We start from the raw sequence: 22,285 nt of genomic DNA on the forward strand, positions 1-22,285 counted from the left end.
GGATGCCAAGCAGCATCATGAAGACAAAGGGATTGTAGCAGAAACATCAGGGATGAGGTTCTGGAAAGTGTGAAGCAGAATTGGATGAAATAAAAACAATTTCTCCAGCTTGAAACATTTAATAGAGCATCTACTGAGACACTGTGGTCCGCCTACACTAAAAGGCTCGGCAAGGAGAGCATAAATAAGGAATTCTGAACGATCTAGAGAGATCCAAAGCTCAGTTGTGATGCTCTGCAGGTCAAATATTACCAAAGCTACTAACAAATCTGGCTAGGAGAGCTATTATATGAATACTTTTGTTGACACAAAGCTGTAAGGAATTTGGTTTAAAGTTTTACCACAAGTTGGGGACACAGCATGCATTCGGAAGAAGGTGCCCTGTTCAGGCAAGACCAAAATTAAACTGTTTGGTTTACATGAAGAGCGCAACGAGTGCTGGTATGCTACTGCTGCTGCGCACCACCCTGAATGCACCATCCTCACTCTGAAACAACCCTAAACTTTCAGAGTTGCAGTGAGATGGTTTAGACTGAACACTGTTCATATGCTAAAATGCTAAAAGGTGGATTTTTATTTCAAAATAATTTGAAAGCCTTGTTCCATTTTACTTGAACCCAATACTTTTCATAAAATTCCAATAGAAATACCTTAAAATTTGTGGGATCCTGCAAGACACTGTCTCTGTGCTATTACACCTATTCTTTTATCACATCCATTTCTAATCATATGTGTGTCAGTCCACACCCTTTGTCTCATCCCTCTAACCTGTTTTTTTTTTTTTTACTCCCACTGTGACAGATGCCATGCTGCTGGTGGCGCAGAGGCTCGAAGGGCCTTTCAACATTGAATCTGTCATGGATCCGATTGATGTCAAGATTTCAGAGGCCATCATGAATATGCAAGATAACAGTGCCCAGGTTTCTTTCAGGGTAAGTCAGATATACTCCGCAGAAGAATGGAAGCTGCACCGTACACATTCTGATGAGGTCCGCTCATATTTTCTCAACAAAAAAAAGCAGTTTGCTCGTCATGCTGGGCTGTGTCTAAGGTGTGTACAACACATTCTAATTATGCCAATTTAGGTTCTGAATTATATGTTTCACATTGGTCAGATAATCATAGTTCAGCTAACAGTATTTAATGTGTTTCCTGTGTTTTACTGCATTTCTCCTTGCCCACAAAACTGCAGTTAGGAAGGGAAAAAATGTAGGTGGTTGTGAGGAATATTTTTTCTGCCTACACCGATTTAGATGCCAGTTCCCATTCAGAGCTCAATGCTCTGTTGGCTACCTCATTCAACAGATGCAGTTTTGTTGACGGTTTAACTAGATCTGTGGTGTTTTCCCCAAAGCCTGTAAAAACTAAGCCCTTCCAGCTTAAATAGCATTGACCACAGCTCTTAACTCTCTGACTTATCAGTGCGGTTACCTCAGCTTTGACACATAGCACCGTCACTCTGGTGGTGCAGACTGAATGATTCAGGAGACTTAAAAAAAAAGCTGCATGTTTTCTCCTATTTTCAGCATCCACAGCCATCCAGACTGCTGCCAGCTGTGTGCCCGTGTGTTTGTAATTGCAGGTTTTCCAAGGCTGTGGCCAGCCGAAACTTGCAGAAATCTCGAGGTCTGCTCGTGGTACTTCGGATGTGTTCAACGCCCGCTTCAGGCCCTACAACCCGGAGGAGCCGCCCACCACTGCAGCTGGCACAAGCCTGGACAGACTGGTAAGGACATGGGGTGAAACACTGCCGTTTTCAACCAGAACATCGTAAACATCATTCGTCTTTCTGCCTCGACGCTGTTGATTAAAGCAGGTGATTTGCCATCGTAAACCCCTGGAGCCGGAAATTAATTCTTTTCACTTGTCCTCTGTTCAGCCCCGTCTATCGATTTTTGTTTGTTAACGAACCAACAGCTTTACCCCGAGAGGGCAGCGAAAGGTGGGATGTGATCGGTGCCCTTCTTGCGATTGTGTACTTTGCAAACAGAAGAGAAAAGGATAAACAGTGACGGATAGGTTTTGCGAGGCTGACCAAAATATTTCTTGCTCTTGAGCAAACCTCTATTTCCAGTCAGATTGTCTCCCGTGTTTGTTCATCTTGATGTTATTACAGGAGAATCCATCTCAAGTAACCTTGAAATCTAAAATGTTGAGTCATGTTAAAGGTTAACAAGAGGGTTGGAGTCCAATTTAGCTCTGACAAAGCTCCCGTCTTGTGGCTTATTTCGAGCCATACTTTTGTCAACTCCTTTCAAAAATCAATATGGAGGGATTGTTGGTGTCTGTAGATATTCACAGAGCCTTAAAGTTTTCAAACCCCCTTTCCACTTTTGTAATGTTCTAACATATTAATAATCTTTTAAGCCCTTTCAAACAAATCACTGAACATTAACAAAGTGATAAAAACAACTCCAGTTAAAAACGGATATAAAAACAAGATAAGAAAACAAATACAACAAGGAAATAGGGTGTAAACATATAGGACTGAGTGAACAAGTGGATTTATCACTTCACTTTAAAACCCTCCACAGAACAGGCAACTGGTAAAAACCAGACCCTTGTCCTCATGCAGAGGGTCTGGGCTGTTGACTGTGGAGAAACGATTGCTTCCTGGAGGCATAGACTATATTGAAGTTTTAAATTTATCGCTAAAGTTGGAGGGAGGTTTGAAAAATACGGTTGGAATTGAGGTTTAGACCAATTAAGTAATGGGTTTTATGTATCGATTTTATTTAGTGATATCTGATTAAAAGGGGCTAAATACAAATCCATGACATCTTTATAAGAAATGTTGAAAATTGCGTATCTTTTTTTTTCCCTACTTCACAATTATGCTCTGTTTTGTGGTGATCTTTCATAAAAAGAAATCCCAATATAATCCATTAAACTGTGTGGTTTTAACTACACAATAAAACACGTAAGGCACTGTATTTGAAAAAAATAAATGACCTGCTTTTAATCCTTGGGCCTGCTTTTAATGCCAAAATTGTTGGTATGTTTTTTATATTACATCCTCAAAACAAAATGTGTCATGTTCTTGATAAGCTTTTTATTGGTTGCATATCTGGGAAAGTCGTCGTTTTAACAATAATTATGGATTTTTGAAGTAACACTGGCACACATTAAATACTTTGATGCAGTGTTAATTATATGTTGTTCATTTTGATTGACTATGAAAGCATTTTTGATCTCCCTTGTGCAGAAGAAGCCTTTTTGCTTAAAGCTGTTTGTGCTCATCAATTGATTCTTCCATCCACACCTAATTAAATTAATAAGGATTTTCTGTGTTTCTGCCTTTTTGCTGCAAACCAGAGGATGGTTTGGAGGACGATGCAATTCAGTGTAAGATTCAATATTTGTTGTACTTACTCTTTTTTTTTTTTTTTTTGCTTGGTCTGTTGTTTTGTGGCGTTGTTTTGTGATTTAAGGCTGGAAGGGAAAATAGCCTTTTTTATTTAGCAAATTCTGAGAGTTTCAAACTCTATTTTCAGTATATCCAGCCAATAATTAATATGATCTGTTGTCACAGTCATATTTTCATCTCACTGGACTCACATATGCCTGCATATGAGATGTTTTATATGAGCTATAATGAAAAAAGACACTTAATCTAAGCTTTAAAAACAAACAAACCTTGTTTGACACATCTGGCCTGCCGTTATTTTCTGCTCCTGTCTTCCCTCAAGCCAAGTCAACTCCTGGAGAAACAAATCAGGATATTACCCACTGCAACTTAAGTGCTAAAAACTAATTTACATAGATTACATTAAATCAAGTTTTAAATTCATCTATTGCAATTTCATTAAATAAGTTTACAAGAGCAACAAATTCCATTAACAAACCAACTTCTGACCACATGATGCTACAGAGAGTATTTCCCAATGGTGTATTTACCATGTGCAAATGGAAAAGGAAAATGACTTTCCATTTAGCTGAGTTTGACTTCATGCCTTTACTTTAGGTTTGTTTCAAAACCGCAACTTTATTTGTCGTAAGATTAAAACCTTCACATGTCGCTGTGATATATCGACTAGTTGTTTATATGCGGTGCAGCAGCAGATAAGTCCTGCTGCCTGCATTGTAAGTTTTATTTTACTATTATTTTGAAGTTATTTTAAATGACAGAATATAATTGATATTCTCCATAGAGAACGCAGATCCTTACCGTAACTCTGAGACTTTCGAAAGGCTACAGTCGTTTCTGAATCCATCATGTTCTAAAGGTTGAACGCTCAACAGAGCAACTTCGCTCTGCTCCAGCCTTTTTGTTTTCTGTTCAAAGTCTTGCTCTCTCTCTCTCTCTCTCTCTCTCTCTCTCTCTCTCTCTCTCTCTCTCTCTCTTTCTGTCTCTCTTGCAGGCTGAATGAGCAGAAAACATGTTATGACATATTGTGATAAATAAAATGCCCACTATAAATTTCTTCTTGCATCTCTGTACAGTGAAAAATAATCTACCCTGTCAAAACGAAGGAAGACTATAAATTTCAACCAAGTTATCCCCAGCAAACACAAAAACAATTTGCAATCATCATAACTCCCTCATGTTTCGACCCAAGCAGCAGGTGCTTATTGTTTCATGTGACATTTTTTTTATCATCGATTGTGACCATTTTTTTAAGCATTCGTTTTTATTTTCTGTAATGATACGGACATTTTGTGAGCCTTATTAGATAGCAGTTCTCTGATAACAATATCTGTTCCAGTAAAACAAAACTGTCCTTTCTTCTTGCCAGCATGAAAATGCATACATTTTATTAATTTAGTTTGTCCCATTATATTTTCAAAAACAGCTGATGGCTTTTTTGTCACAGGTATCGTGCCACCGACACAGAACTTTCCTTTACATTTTTTTTGTGAGTTGCCTATTGATGCTATTCTGCCTTTTCTGTGGTTCCTCGCTGCTCTTCCTACAATAAGAAGAAACATTGTACTGTATCTAGGCCAAATCTGGACATATAATTTTAAAAGCTCATATAATCCATGTAATTTCTGCTTTTGCTTCAAGGTTTTTAAAGTGATCTATTTATGTTCTTAATAAATTTAGGATTATTTACACAAAATAAACCATTAAAAAGTGGATGTTTACATCAAGGAAATATTTTACATCGTATTAAAGATTGCAATAATATTAGACAGCATTTAGTGAAATCAGCTGCATTTTGGCTAAATTTAGCTGGCAGATACTAGAAATGCTGACATAGTGTTATATTAAATAACAATAACCTATGCTGGTTTTATTAGTTAAACATTAATAAAACATTTTGAGAACAAATAAAAACATGGCAAGCTAATGTATTAAATTACATTGAAAAGCATACTGGCCCTGTAACGGAGTGGTGACCACTCCACAGGGTAAACCCACAAGTTTGACCAATGTTTGACTTCACAACATTTTTTTCATTCTGCAGTGATGGCAAAAAATAAACACAGTGTCTATCAATTCTTTGGTTTTAAGGATAACGAGGTAATGATAGCTAGACTCTAAAACAATTTTGGTCCAGCCTCAATTGCACAAAAGTACACACGATAGATGGCACCGTACTATTGTTTATTATACAAAGACAAAAAGAACAAAAAACCCTAGGGTTTAAAGGGATATGCTTTGTTTTTATTATGACCTTGAGATTTCAACAAAAGACCATTTTTTTCCCAGTTTTTGAAGACATGCAAGTGACTTATAATAGAGCTTTGGGGTAATTACGGCTAGTAGCTACAGTCAGTAGCTGCAAATCCCAGTAATGTTGAAACATCTGTGTGAAAACATCATGGCATGGGTATGTTTATCCTTGCCTAATTATAATGTAGGCGCTCATTTCTCACTGTGCTACAGGACACACGTTTTTCCCACAGGAAGCCTTGGTTTGAGCTCATTTCTTTATTTCCACCCAATAATGAGGGAAAAGTTCAAACACAGACTGTAGCCGACTCCGTTTGCAGGCCTGTTACACCTGAGAAATGCCAGAACACAGAAACTTTGGTTTTGCCGGCAGCTTTTCCCCTCAATCCACATCCTAACTGACACCACTGCCTGGTGTTTATTTATCTTGCCTTCACAGCGTACAGCAGAAAAAGGTGTAAAAGGGAAAAAAAAGTTGTCAGTCTTTCTCTAACAGCTCTGTCGTGCCTTCATTAGCGTGACAGCATTTATGTGTTTATGCTGCAGCACTCCCTGCAGATCTGAGGTCTTCCCACAAGAGCTCCTCTTTGTTGTCCCACTTTCTGTCCTCGTTTACATTCTGGTACAGGATAATTACCCGCGACGGTGGCACCGCTCAACCTTGTGGAACTTGACGATGGCTTAAAGTGTCCTTTGATAAGAACTTCTTGTCTGTATTTACTGCGAAGTTGGTGAGTCAAAGAACGCGCGAGGAAAGGCAGGAAGTGGCTGTACTCATTTCTGCCGTTGCTTATAGAGGAGCCTGGAGGAGCAGACCCACCTCCAGTTCAATGAGCCATGACTGTTTAATTGCCTGACATTCTGTCAGAGCACACACCCTCGAAGCTCGGGGAGAAATGGAGATTTTAAAGTCCAAAGAGGGGATAAAGGCTCGGCACGCTGTCAGGCTTAGAGGCACATTAAAGATAAGGAGTGGAGCCTTTAATTTGACTTTTGTAACAAGTTTTATGCTGTTGAATTACTGTAGTTTTGTAAAAGGTGTTCCTTTTGTCTCCCTTGTGTGAAACTGTTTTTACATGCATGTGTGATGCAACAGGACAGAAATGAAAGAAACACACTAAACGCTGACAAAAGAGAGACTCTGTTGAGAACAATATTTGTTAATTTAAACCATTCATCCATGACTCTTGGCTCATCAGCTGAACCGGGCTCTGTTTTTGCAGCACTTTCAAAACAGTTTCCTTGAATAAAAATGCATAATATATAAACTTCACTCTATTTGGTGAAAAAATGTGTGCTACCTTAGATTTTTTGCTCGTTTCAGATTTCTTTCACACTTTTGTGTAGATATCAAACAAAGGTGGCCAGCATAGCTACAAAATGCAGTTTTCAAACAATGATTTATTTAACAATGGGAAGAGTTGTCAAATGCAACCTGAACCTTTATCATCATCCATGTCAAATTTATTTTTGTTGCAGAAATAAAATCAAAGTTCACCAGTGTGTTTAGGTTTCACCAAACAAACGTATAATATAGCAGGAAAAAATATATAATAGATTAAAAAAAAGTAATGAAAGGAGATTAAATTTAATTTGTGTTTCATGTTCTAATCTCTATAACTAAGGAACATAGATGATTTTTTAAAAAAGCCATTTCAATGGTTTGAGCAGTGTGCATGTTGAGGTGAGTTATTCTAGTATTAAACAAATAATCACCTTCTTGTTAAGGTCTGACAACATAAAGTAGCATAAAAGATCTAAAAATAAGAACAACACATGCTCATTGTGTGACGATTTGTGTTTAGTGTATTTATCTCTTGGTTTTTTTCTGTGTCCTTGTTCCCCTGTGAGCCTCTGTGATGTCCTGTCCTCCCTGTTGATTGACCCCAGCTGTGTCTACTTTTCCTGTTTACCCTCCCTGTGTATTTAAACCCACTTGTTGTCTTTGTCTCTTGTCGGGTGCTTGTCGCACGTCTAGCGTCGTAAGTTGTCAAGTCTTGTCTAATAGTTTGTCTGCCGGCACAGTTGAACTGTTAAGTCCTGTGTCTGCGTCGGCTCTCCTGTGCAGTCTTCTCCTGATCAGTCGCTACCAGTGTTGGCTTCATCTCCGCTCACTGTGCTGCCTGTTTTCTTGGACTGGTTGAGTTGCTTCCGTCATTAAATTCATCTTCATCTTTCAACCTGGGTCCTCTGCGTTCATTCTCACCACCGCAAACCACCAAATCATGACACATTGTGTTAAGAAGTTCAAGAAAAGAGAAAAACAAAAACGTCATGTGCATCGATTGTTTGAAATTCCCAAACAATACTCCTTAAGCGTGACACCCCATGACCATCACTGGCCACATTTAGACCTATTTAAAAACATTGTTCCTGCTCAGCAGAGGGATTTAATATAAACATTAATTCAAGCATTAATACCGCTAAGTATTTTTGAATATGACTCACAAACACAGAGGGTCTTACTCACATTAATAAATATCGTAGTTAATTTGAACTTTCTCAGAGGATTTTGTTTCTTTCTGGTTTTTCCCCTCTTTTTGTTTTATTTGTTCTGTCGCAGAAAAAATCTCCATAAGTGAAGTCCATCCTACTCTGATCGCACACCGGTCTCACGTTTCCGAAATCCTCTTTTGGCTTTTGGGGAAATAATATGTTGAGTGATGAGACGACAGTGAAACTTTTTGAAAAGTGTGCATCATGTTGCATTTGGCATAAAGCTTACAAAACATGTCAGTGAAAGACCATCTCACTGGCAGTCAAATGTAACAGTATTAGTGTGATTTTTCTGGGCTGACTTGCTACAGAACCAGGACAATTTGCCCTCATTGATTGAACCATAAATTCTGCCCCCTACCAGACGGTCAAGAATAGTCATTTCATAACCATAAGGCCTTATTAGTTTTAGCACAATTGCTTTTTCACATAGATGAAATTGTGAAACATAAAATTATCATTTGAATACTGCCGGTTGTATTTTTACTCACTTTATCTTTGCTGGAAATTAACATCTACAATATGTTCTGATCCAAAAAATGTTGATGTGCGGAAAAGAAAAAAAATCCTGATTAAGTCTGTAAGGGGCAAATGCTTTTTCACAGTGGTTTATCCTCACATATCACTTCAGAGTGGTTCAGAAAGTTGTGCTCAACATAAAAAAACCCAGAACTGAAACACTGCGGTTACTCGGTATGCATACAGGTTTTTGTTTTCCTCTGTCTTCACACATCAAATGGAAAATCTATAACTGTAAACAAATTTGATCTCACTTCTTCCTGGACACATCTAAATGTTGACTCCCATCTACTTTCCACTGTTTGTCTCACCCTTTTCCAAACTGCAAACAGTTTCGAAAGCAAACAATCAACACTCGGGCTGCCTGGCACCCAGTCACGCAATCCACTCCTTGGTACATTTTTAAACTTGCTGCAACAATTACCGTGAGCAGTTTGAAAAGTGGAACAGAAACGGATTTAATATAAATTATTGAACATTAGTAGCTCGTAGCATCTGCTGCGGCATGAAACTGTTAAACATTCCCAAGAGTAAAAAGACAGTTGGGAATGTCATACGATTGTCTTTAAGGTGGACATGTATTACCTCCGATTGTTGTTAATCAAATAAAGTGCAAAAAATGTGATCAGTTATTAGATAAATCTAAATCTCCACTTTAGCTTTTATCATACAATTTTACCCAAAGTTTGAAATTATAATAAACGCAACTTATGCGCAAGTCTTTCTTAGATATAAAATAAAAGAGGAATACATGGGACAAACTGCATTGAAGTTGGGCGCTGAGGAGGCTGTGGAGCGCGTGACCCTCGACGCAGCCATCACGGGTTCGAATCCTGGTCCAGTTGACCTTTCCTGCAGGTGTTGCCCCTGTCTCACAGCCCACTTTCTTGTCTGTCTACTGTGTACTAAAGACATCTGAAGTAAAAAAAAAAAAAAAATCCTTAAAAAAAAAAATTGTATTACAATGAACTTTGTGATTATAATGTGAGACATGATATTTGTACTTTGGGAAGGCACAGTATTTGCAATGAGTGTTAAATATTCAGTGTAAATAAAAATAAAACACATGTCGTTCAGTAAGACTTTACAGAAAATAACCTAATTCTGTCCTCCTCTCTGCAACATTAAATCACTTTTCGTCTTCCCTTGCTGTGTCTTTTACTTGGTGGAAGTCCAGTCAGCCAGAAAATAGTAATAAATCTGCTGGACAGCGTTAGATAAATACTGAGAATCGATGCCCACTAGCCAGGAATTTTACACTTTGTTGTCAGGTTGCTCCATGATGGCATTTTATTTTTCCGTCTGACTTGGCAGCACAGTTTCTTACCTTGAAAACTCACGGGTCAATAAATAGCTGCTAAGTGTGACAGTGGGATTGTTTGCGGACTTTGTGACAGACTAGTGATCTGTTCAAGTTCCTTCTGTGCTTTTTAGCCGAAGAATGTGTTGAAGTCTTCTATGACTATGATTAGGACAGCCTAGAGAGTGTGATTAAAGGAGAGAAAGGTGCAAAAAGCAAAGTTTTTAGCTAGGTTAAAATATTTTTTGCTTTGTGCTGCTAAATATAATCTCCAATTCTCTGTTTATTTTTACGATAGGATAAATGAATTGTTTAAGCAATTGAGCAACAGACCTCTAGCAATAACATTATGACATTGAGAGGAATTGAGTGTTTCTGTTGGCATTTTTTTTTCTTTTCTAGGTTCAAGTGAAGAGCAATCAGAGAGTGGTTTGTAGTCAGTCGTCCTGGACGAAAACAGAAAGACAAAACCACATCCACTCCTCTCAAAAGTCCTGACCCTGGAATTAAACTTCTGCCATTCAGGAACATGTCAAGCCACTGAAACATTCTTGTTTGGGATACATGTAATAGAAGTAAAGTGGGCCTATCCACAGCTCCATTTTCTCAGTTGTTGTATCTGCAGACTTTTGCCCAGCAAGGCATGTAATTACGTAGATTCCACAGATTGTAGCCATAACTGATACTTTTTCTAAGACCGCATAAAAATAAATAGTCTGGTTGTGCACATGTGGCACAGTTCTCCAGAGCACCGTTCGACCGTGAACTGAACAGTTGCCCGGGTTGATGCTGGCACTCGAGCGTCAACCTTTGACTGAGCCTACAAATTCACATATGTATTTTTACATGATTTGCTGATGAAATTAACACAAAAACAATGGATTTACAGGGCAAAAGTTCTGCAAGCATGAGCTTAGGAGACTGAATTATTAATGACATTTTTAGGGTGGTAATGTTTTCTTTTCAAATTATATACCTGCTGTAGACACACCACTTATGTTTTAGTGTTGCTATATATTTACTTTGGGCAGATAAAGACATGAAAACGGTTCTTTTGCAGACGTTATTCTAAGGCAACACTTTCTCAGTAAAACAGACGAGTTTACTGGTGGTGGGATAAATCAAACTTCTATTTAAGGACAAGAGGTCTCTAAAACAAAAATCTGCGGCGTTGCACCACATAAAAATATTTTCCGTTTCCCAGCGAACATAAACCCAAACACAACGGTCCAGTTAATGTGCGCTGCTGAGTGACGTGTTCTCATTTAGAAGTATTGACAATATTTCTTCAAAACATGCCACATGCAAAAGCATTATTTACTTGTATGGTCTAACCGCGGCTCTGACTGCACATTTTCAGCTTAGTGTTAAGTCTGCTTGTTGTCAAACAGTAAACCAGGAATCCTGGGTGGAGTTGCTGTGGGTTAAGGTTAAGCGCTTTGGGGAAAGGTTCCTCAGATTTCCCATGACTTCTCAATGATTTAGGTTTTTTTTATTATTATTATTATTTTCTTCTCGCTCTCTTTCAGGAGTAGCACCTGCTGAACTCTAGATCAGTCTTTATGTGGCACCTCAAAGCTAGAAAATTATTGAGAAAAGAAAATGCGGCATGTTCAGATGACGTAATTGTTGGACATTTATTTACGGTACAAAAGAAATGGAAAGCTTCTAGAAGATGTTATGTGGTTTTTTCCAGCTTGTGATCCTGAGAATTAACCACCCTGGACTGCCACCCAACTCATAGCTCAAAAAACTTTAACATCTATCTCTGGAGGCATTGGATCCATGTTGTAGGATTTTGTTGGACCCGTTCAGCATCTTGTATTGCTTCACAGGTGCAGCAAAGAAGGAGCTGCGCTAGAATGTGTTCTTGGAGATTCCTCCGGGTTCCCTGTTCCAGGCTACATATCCTGTTTACTTTCGCCTTTTTGCATTAATGCTTGAAGGAATCATTCCTCGCCTGAGTCGCCCCATGAGACAGGTTTAGGATCAGATTGTGTATGCTAACGTGTTGAATGTGTAGGAAGGCAATCCTGGAGCTGCACTTAAATAAGCCTGCATCTCTTTCAAAACCACTGAAATGAAACACGGGGGCGTTAGCCTTGCTTGTTATATCTCTCCATGTTGATGTTAATAGCAACATTATTGCTCAAAATCAGCATTTTTGTTCAATGTTTTTTGTTGTTTGGACATTTTTTTTCTACAAATAAAATTTATTTTCAATAAAATATATTTCAATCAGTTTAATTATTTCTTCAGTTTTTGCTTTAAATAATATGTTGAGTGATGAGACGAATGCAAGCTAACACCCTATTTCATCATTGTGGATGTGTAGCACAACTCTTTAGAGGTGCTCTCCACAAAGTGTATATATATATATATATATATATATATATATATATATATATATATATATATATATATATATATATGTGTGTACAGTCATTGAGCACTTTTTGTGACTTGCGATCAAATATCACCTCATCCGCCGACACATGTAAGTTTCAGAGACGAGCACTCGCACAAACAAAACGCAGGGACAATTGTGGCTGTGAGTGTTCTTTACTGATTGCATGAGTGAGAAGTTAAACCATCTGAGTAGGAGAAAGGAGCTGTTTATGTAAATGACTTGGAAGTCGAGCCCTTTTTCACTGCGCACCCGTCACTTCTTACAATTAAATAACGCGTGACAAACATACAGAGAGACAAATCCCACAGCGACACAGCTCAATCAGGATGATGGGGTTTTCAATCATACTGTACTCAGAAGCTTTATGAGCTTGGTTGTGTAATGGCAGAAATGCATCACACATGCTGGATTTGTCAGAAAGCAGCGACAGCTGAATAGGCAGGGCCTTAGTGTTTAACAGAGGGGAAAATAAAGTGAAATAAAAGAAAAATGACATGACGTATTTATTTTCCGTGGCAGTTTCTCCACATTTTGAATATATCATATACCCCAAGCATACCTCAGTTTACATATTTCACAATTTAACTGTTGGAAGAAAAAAAAAATCTGGCCTGAATTTAAGAGAATAAAGCTTTAAAATTTATATGTAAAAGTCTATCAAGGGGAAGACGAGCAAGCAAAGCTGAATTTACAGCAAAAACCTATCAACATATTTAAGATTAAATCCACAAAGTTAAATATAATCCAAAGCAGAATATAAAGATACACCAAATCTGGATGAAATAATTTAAGAAAAAAGACGCTCAGTCAACATCTCCTGCCGACAGAAGGAACCTGTGATGAATTGTGTTTCAAAAGGAGTAAGGTGGCAAAAATATGTATTAGATAAACCCATCTTTCTCTGGGTGGCACATAAGATGGTAATAACTTGTTGGTCATCCTGACCAAGCTAGCAGAGCAGTATAACTTTTTACAGTATTAAAGGATTATATGTGGCAAAAATCTGATGTTTCTTTTTCAAAGTTTTTCACATGTTGGATGTAAAGGGCCTGTGATTCCAAAAGGATTATTGTAAATATTCAATCGTCTAAGGGTACAAAGGCATAAATCGGAATAAGTGACATGTGCATCATGTGCCAGCTCAAAAATACCAGTCATTTTATACATTGCTGCATAAGGCATATGAATTGTTTTCATATTTATAGGACGTTTTTCTTCTTAAGTACATACACCAATAAAAGTTTATCTAAATTAGACGCTAAATTGGTGGCTAGAGTGATGCCAAAATAAAGATGAATCATAGCAGAAAAGCAGCACAGCCAACTTATTTACCCCACAAGTAGTTTCCTATACCATCACTTTGATACCTCCAGAACAAACATTTTTTCCTCATCTGTATTCAAAATGCATCTGCTATTCTGTTCTGTTTGGATAACGGAAAGAAAAAAGATATATACATTTTATACGGGGCACTGTATCTTTCTGTAGAGCTGCTGCAATTCAGTTTCTTATCTTGCATACATGTTGCTGTCTTATAAAATGTGTTAAGTGCATCTAAGTTTGAGAAAATTAAGCCCATTTTAGCATTAAGTCTTGCTTGTGTCACTTTTGATGCATCCAGATTCTCTGTTGTGAAATGTTTAGTTTTTTGTATTTAATGATCAGTTGATCAATCAGAGAAAGTTAAAAGCACTATTAGTGCCCACAAAATAGTCAAGATAGCTATAGACTCAATTATTTAGAAAGCACATAATGATGCTGTCAGTTCAGAATCTTTTAGTGCCGACAGTTTAACACAGCACTGATGTTATTATTATCACTTTCCAATGTAGTGCATGGGAAGGTGATTCAGCTGCATTATTTTTTAAAGCTGCCAATCTTTGGAGAGTGTTTTTACGTGGCTCTATGAGATGCAAGAATTTGTATTTTTTGGTTCTTGAATGCAGATAAGTTATCAGTAAAGTCACCATGCCTTTTCAAAAATTGGTATTTCAACCCAAGTAGATTTAGTTACTGTTCCCTCCAGACTTATGATGGTTGCCTTTTGTTTTAAGTTAATAGACTGACGCAACTTTTGTCTGGTTTGATATCTTGTTCATTTCCACGAAGCAAAGTTTTTTGCAGCTAAATAATATCTTATGGTAAAATCCTGAAGCAGTTATAGTAATTTTTATTTCATTTGAAGACTCAAAAGGTTTGCCTTAAAAAATGCACCATGTCATACAGCAGGTGTGAAATGTAATGTCAAGTTTTAAGCTGTTATATAATTAATTTAATTTAATTGTCTTGGAGTAATTATGGATGTTGTGTATTTGTACTCTTTACAGTCCAATGTTAAATCTGTATCTTTGCTTTTGTTCAGCAGATTTTTTTTAACAGCATTATAAGTTATATTTGAATATGTGCTTTTTTTTAGCCAGGTCAACACTTTTTTAGTAAAACACACCGTAAGTGGTGCTGAAAATCCAGGAGCAATGCAGATGCACAGAGTGTTGCCCCAGCTCACAGCAACACCGCATCACATTCTGCTGCAGCTAAACTAGAGACACATCATCACTCTGACTAAATAATACAACATAACTGTTTTATTATGCATTATAAGCAGTGTATACACCATATACTGTGTATGCGTATACACGTTTGTGCTTCTAATGGTTTGCTGAGAGCAACAGCTCTCAGAGCAATGCAACAGTGACAACCTTAAAAGAATGGACACATTTTTTTGTACTGTAGATTTAAAACAACTTTTAGTCGTAGGTCATTCGAAGCGAGTTTACGTTTAGGCACTTAAATCATATTAATTGTTTGCATGTAATTTTCTCAGTGTTGTGAAAAGATCTTATAAATAATAGATCATTGCCTTTCCAGCTTAGCAGAGTATGTAATACTCACATTGACGTGTATAGTATGGATGTCTGTTCTTTTGTAACAACAAAAATAATTTGTTTATTTTGGTTTGTACTATTCTTTTGTATTTATTTTTGTTTTAACCTAACCTGACTACATGAAGAAAATACTATAAAGAGTCACATTAAGTTAGCAGATATGCAAATAACAAACAGTGTGATGGATTAGGGCTATATTAGCTAATTTAATGGTTTTACTAGTGAGTTATGCATATTATTAATAAAAGCTCCTGCTTAGAGAATGGCAACTAGCTAACAAATGCATACACAGCTGAAGACAGAATAAACAATAGTCAACTAAGACTTCTTTAGAAGAATAAAATGTTTTTCTCCTTTTTACTGTCATAAATGTCATTTTAATTGGAGCATACTCTCACAACGATGCGTTTAGGTACTGACACATGGTACCGTTTGATTTTACGTGAATAGGTACTCGGTAGTACCGACAGAATTCGGTACCCATCCCTACTGCATACTGATGAAAATCTCATCTTTCCTGCAGCGGTTCCATTTTGCAAAACCAAACCAGTCCAGTGTTCAATGATTGTTATATTTGCCTTTCTCCACAGCGCTGACAGGGGACAGTCCCCTCTCCCTCTGAGTCTCAAGGGCAACACACATAGGAAGGATCAGACATGTATCAAAGGAGTATGGCCTTATTCATTTCTATGCATGAACCCACACTGGCTGCTGACACTCCAAAGCACAGCGCCCAAGGATCCCTTTTTTAATCAGTTAAACCTATCAAGGGCCTTTGTCCAGTAACTTGTCCTTTCTCGGCACACTTCAACGCAACCTCTGTAACGAGTGTTAAAGGCACCAATTGATGTGCATTAATTGTGAAGACGCACTGCAACGCTCCGCGGGTGGGCATTCTCCTTCATTCTACTTGCTCACTAAACATGATAGAGCTTCATAATTTAGTAGAAGAAGCTTAGTCTTCTGCTCCATCTCCACCCTCATCCTCTCTTGTTTAACTTTAATGTTAAACTCACTTTGCTGTGGTGTAGTAAAAAATATTCTCTTGAGCAGTACGTTCGAAATTAATTATAGCTACAACCGGATGTTAATCTAACCCAAATACACAGCTTGATGACATGGAAAAAAATATACAACCAATGCTTCATTAAGTTCATGTTCTACCAGTACATCTGTGATTATGTTGAAGTAAATGCATACGCTGTGGGTCGTTTAATAAATATAGGATTGCACTGATTGCTTTTTCCTCATTTATTTATGTATTTTTAATTCTATTACAGTTTGTCACTTGAAACCATCTCGTCTCGTTTCAGCTGAAAATCAAATACCAAGGCAGCTGTTATCTGGAGAAGCGCGGGGTGTGACGCCCAATCTTTCCCACGGACTAATGCTGGTGTCGTCCATGCTCCGCTACATTTCACATGTGTCAATATATTAATGAGGTACACTGGCCCCATTATGCTCAAGGCTTCCCGCCTCTCTAGGGAAAAATGGGCAACATGGGGGGAAGGCGGGTTTGCCAATGATGGCTCAGTCTGTTCTCCACAGAGTGCAGCTTTCCTTTAATCATCTATCTTTTTCAAACTTCTCCTGTTGTAGCCTTGGGCGAGCCTCACGCACGAACTCGCCACTGTCTCATCAATATTCTGTCACTTTCTTCTCACCGAGGGATCGTTGCCTGATACTTTTTGCGCTCTATGATAAAGCATATTGCCGAAACTGCAGCTATCATGGGACTGAGCAAATGGTTTGAGGTTGTAATATTTAAATGGGCCACTGAGTATAACCTGCAGCTCTGTTCGCCGAGAGTAGACACTTGTTACCCAAGTAACAATATAAAGCCATTTGTCCATAAATAAAGCAGATGTCGGATCGTGCACGTGAAATATTTAGAGAGGTAATACTAAAGATGGATAAATACGACCATATTAAATCTTTTCAAACAATAAAGAATTCTTTCTGTGTCCTCAAATTCCAAAATAGATGTTTTCTTGTTGAAGTCATAATGTTAGATTAAATGAATCCAAGGAGGCACAATATATTTTTATATTCATGCATCCTACAATGGCAGCTATTTTCAGAATCAGTAATTTTTATGTTTCTTTTCTGTGCACAAAGAGATTTGCCGTCACATTGAATTACAGGCACGATGAATTGTTGTTTTTTTTTCCTAAAACAAGCAATGAAAACGTTTAAAGCAAAGTTACGCCTCAGGGGTTTTGGGCAAATTTGAGTGCTTAAATTCAGTTCGGTTGTTTCTGACTATGATATGGATTGAAATTAAATTTGACAGCCCCATCATGGAGAGCACTCCACCAAATGTAGCTAAACGTAGCGACGCATTCGTGCAAATGCGCCATGCAGCATTTATTTACAGGAGGAGTTTTTGCAATCTGTTCATGCAATGCTGATAAGCGATGCCTCAACAGTGTTAGTTCCACCGTGTTTGTTGGATATATCATTAGGATGGATTGCGATGCATTTATTCTTTTGTGTGAAACCCACGCTGGAAATGGGAAAAGATGGGAGATAAAAAAAGGCCAGTTTCATGACAACTGAACTATCTTTATGCTATGTGTCTATTCACAGAGAGCCATATCATTTAAGTCTGACAGTGTTGTCACCGGGAGACGCATCAGAAAGAGACACAGCCTGGATTGATGATTTGTTGAGATGTTTGTGTATCAAAACAAGTTGTCACGTTGTGCTCTGGCTGGTTTTCAAAAAAGGTTGCACAGTGTTGGCCACGTTTACTGGCACCTATGTGGAAGATGTGTATGACCTCATAATATCTGTTTTACCACAGCTGCATAGTTCACCCACTGAGACATTTAAAAGAATGTATTTATTTATTTGGGAAAAGTTAAAAACTCAGGAAAAACAACTCCATTAAAATTGATGTATTTTAATTAATTTATTGCTTTGCTTTAGTCTCTGGCCACTAGGCTTGACCAGGACTTTATCTCATATAAGGAATGCTTTATTAGTCTGATGATATTTAATATGCTTGTATTTATAGTAATATATTTCTATTATTCATGTGACTTGTGCACAAGCCGACATCTGCTTTATTTATGGACAGATGGCTTTATATTGTTACCTTGGTAGTCTCTACACCACCCACAACGTATAGGACATACATAGAACATCTCTAAAACTCTCTGTTAGAGAACAGTGATGTCACCACTGTGACAGTGATGACGTGACAGTGTCATCACCACTGTGATGGTGACAGTGATGGTGACATCAAATCTGTGGAGATTTGGTGTCACCAAATCTCCACAACCATAGTTCTATAGTTACCGTATTTTCCGCACTATATGGCGTACCGTTGGATGTGGATATGTAATAACAAAGAAGTGGTCCCCGGATATCTTATATAGTAGTCTGCCCCAGTCATTGTTTCACTCACGGTGTTGGTGTTGCGATATTGTGCCCAACTGCTTTCTGGGTAACACAGACCAACCGACATGCTGCCGCCGCAGTCTCTGTCTCTCTGTGCTAGTCGAAGCACTCCGGATGAATGTCTAAAGCCACTTTGTCGACATAAAGAATGTCAACAAAACGGTCCGACTCCGGTCGGCGAGGACAGCCTTCCGCGACTGGGCCGGGGCGTGGCCGGACGATGTTCACCCTTCTACGTTCTCGCACAACATGTTCGTGGAGAACGTGGTGCTAAATAACCTGCAGACGACCTGATTATCAGGTCGGTAGGTAGATAGGTCAGTAAAACTTTATTAACAAACCAGCGTTCTGACAACTATCCCAGCATGCACCGCGCGCTTCTTCTACGGGCAAAAATGAAGTCGGCGGCTGCTTACCGTAGTTGCTAGACCGGTTGTGCCTCAGTATTGGTCCATATATAAGGCGCACCGGATTATAAGGCGCACTGTCGGCTTTTGAGGAAATTGAAGGTTTTTAGGTGCGCCTTACAGTGCGGAAAATGCGGTATATGGGAGGTATGCCATCTTCTTGCCTACCATCACAAATGTAAATGCGTGGAATTTGCTGAACTGTGCTGGAACTTTAACTGGAACTGTGTAATTGTGTGAGGTCGGCCTCAACTGCATAGTTCTGTGATCTATCCCTTACGATTAATTGAAGGTTCCAACATAAAATGTCCACCTCTCGAGTTGGATTGAAGTCAATCCAACTCGTGACCACTTTGAACTTTAAAAGGCAATATGGGACTGGGGAACGCTTGTGACATTGTCCATATCAAGGAAAAAAAACTGCATCTGAAGCAGCATGAGTGCGCTGTTGCACAGAGGAAACGTTGCGTCAATCTACAGTGTCCGTCTGATCAGAAGAATATATTCATCAGAGGAAAGTGAAGCATTTGAAGAATTTACAGCACCTTCTGCATGAGGACACAGAGCTGTGTTCTGTGTTTGGGGTTTTTAGGGGGAAAATCCCATACCTCTTCTGCCTCTTTGTTTAAGCAATTCTGCCTGCATGACTTGGAAAGCACACAAGGTCAGTGATCTCAACGCATTAAGTTATTTGATGGCAAAGAAATGTGTAACAGAGTTGAATGCTTAGATGATAGATAGTGTAACTATAAACTAAAAGTAATATAAAAATTAGGTTTCTGACTAAAAACAGGGGTGAAGAAATGAATATCTGGAAAATAAGCTTATCCTCATTTAGTGTGGTGGAAGACATGTGATGCTGTGGATTCGTTTCTTTTCCTAAGCACCTAGGAGTCTTAATACTGTGTATGAAATCACACAAATACCACAAGATTTCAATTTAAAGTATGATGGATTTAGCTTTAAATCTAAAAATGGGTTGTCATTGGGTCTTTCAGCAGGTTGATGATCCATGACAATGATTGGATTTCACAAGATGTTGACTGTAAGAGTGGCAATAAATTGTGCCTCATGTTTAGGCTAAAAACTTTTGTTTTTTCCTACATATGGATGTACACAAATAACATTTTCAGTGTGAGATATTAATGCTCCTGCAATAATATTTTATGACTTTATTTCAAGGTTTCTTACATGTCTGCAACAGAGTCCAGCACACTATGATCAATCGCAATCAGGAGAAATAAGAAGGGAGTTGGAAGAAGCATGTCAGCAGAGAGAATGCTTCTAAATATGGACATATCATCAACACATTGCAAGCATCCCCAACAGCATGTGAAGCGATAGCTTAGTTTTCTCTGTGGTTTCCTCTGGTGTATTGTTGTCATCATGCACACTAAACAGCAAGGAGACGTCTTTCTAGTTTCACCTGTTGCAAAGTCACGAAGGGGAAACATAGGTGCCTTAGCATTCTGTTGATGGATATTGATCGAACAAGAACACCCCACATCTTTATGCACTCTGATAGTTACCTCCTCTAAGCAGCACTGCCAGTCACATTTGAGGTGAATGTTTCCAGACAAGGACAAAGGGGACGTGCCAAAGTGGTGGCAACAGCTTTTCAAAACATTACCGCACACATCATTTGCGCCATGGTGTGCTATAGGCCTGTAAATGTTATTTCTACTGAGGCCCTTTCTTTAATATGCTAAAAGAGCTTTGGAGCCAGATGGCAGGTCTTGGTTGAGAGGCTTCGCTGTTAATGGTTTGACCTGAATCATTGTGGAAGACTTTATGACGCATCAGACAAAGTTTTCCCCTGGTAGTGGACAGTGCAGGTTGTCAGCATCAGACTTTTTATGTTTTTTCGTTTTCTTTTGTTATGTTTTGGTTTTTTTCCACACACAACAATCAAAAAATGTGATGAAGAGGCAGAGTTATTCTTACTGTGGCCATCCTCCTGGTGAGACAGTCTTTGATTTGTCCTCAGCGTGGTCACTGGTCTTGGACAGGCATGTGGTATGGCCAAGGTCTCAGTATGTGCCGAACCAACTCGCTGACCTCAGTAATTTACATGCAGGAAAAATGCTGCTTTCATATCAAAAGAAAAAAACTATTTTAACACAGACAGGAGGAGCACTTGCCAGGGTAAATAGGTTGATCGAGGACTTGTCTGGCAATTGTGGTTTGAGTGGTAAGACCTGCTGTCGAGTCTGTGATTAGATTGAACTTGCACTAAATTAGCTCAGACTAGAAGCCAGGGGGATATGCTGACAACCCGCAGACATGTGCACAGGCAAGGACTGACAGCTTAACAAGAGAGAGTTGTTCTTACAACATTTGAAACGTTTTAGAGGGGGCGTGTGGGACATTTGCCAGCTGACAGAACAAGCTTCTATCACTAATCATGGGTATGCTGGGTGAGTTCAATGTTCAAAAATAAAAGTCCAATACTCATGTTTAAACCCCTTTTAAGTTGTCGACCAATCCAAAATACCACAAACAGTAATTGCATAGTGGAAGGAGAAGAATGTATTGTTTTCAGTTTTTTGGGGGTTTTTTTTGCATTTGTGTTCAGCTCACTTTAAGCTGATATCATTAAATAAAATCCAGTTTAACCTTAATTAGTTAAAAGTCCCCCTGTATGACAATTAACGAACAAGTGTCATCATTAAGATCAAGGAAAGGAACACACGGGATACACAGAGTTGGCAGTATTAGAATAATCAGTTCAACAGGGAATCTGGTCAGAGTTAAAGGAAAGATGAGCAGAGTTAAACAGAGGCCAGTCCTGGAATAAAAGTGTTAGTGGCTGCAAAAAAAATATGAGACCTGCAAGTTCTTTGCCAGTTTTGCAAATCTGGACTGTAACATTTCTGCCCATTTTTTCTGTGCAAACAATCTCAATATCAGTTGGATTGGATGGAAAATGAATGTTAACAGCAATTTTGAAGCATTGATGCAAATTCTCAATTGGTTTAAGGTGTTGCCTTGAATTCAAACACATGAATATGCTTTGATTATATGCTTAGGCTTCTTCCGCTGGAAGGTGAACCTCAAGTCTCTCACACCCTCCATCAGGTGTTTTTAATCCAGGACTGCCCTGTATCTCTGCATCCATCTTTCCCATCAGCTCTATGCAGCTTTTTCATCCCTTTTGTAAAAAAATAAATAAAACATCCACAAAGCCTAATGCTGTCATCACAGTGTTGACTGGTGGTTTTCATGAAGCTGTTTGGTCACTGA

At 38.5% G+C, this 22,285-nt stretch overlaps 1 protein-coding gene across 3 annotated transcripts in view; it reads left to right on the forward strand.

The window, feature by feature from the left end:
• The window catches only part of LOC103458997 (glypican-6-like), a 110,451-nt gene that overhangs the window by 75,587 nt on the left and 12,579 nt on the right, over positions 1-22,285 (forward strand). For 2 of the 3 annotated variants that reach the window (XM_008400172.3, XM_081602943.1), the window contains exons 5-7: positions 802-932; positions 1,583-1,726; positions 3,316-3,345. In XM_008400172.3, coding sequence (XP_008398394.2) covers positions 802-932; positions 1,583-1,726; positions 3,316-3,345 — 305 coding nt within the window. The remainder of the gene's footprint in view (positions 1-801; positions 933-1,582; positions 1,727-3,315; positions 3,346-22,285) is intronic. The other variant, XM_008400179.3, reaches the window with a different exon arrangement.

The sequence above is a fragment of the Poecilia reticulata genome, chromosome 2, assembly GCF_904066995.2.
Source record: "Poecilia reticulata chromosome 2, P_reticulata-male-v2, whole genome shotgun sequence".
Taxonomy (NCBI): Eukaryota; Metazoa; Chordata; class Actinopteri; order Cyprinodontiformes; family Poeciliidae; genus Poecilia; species Poecilia reticulata.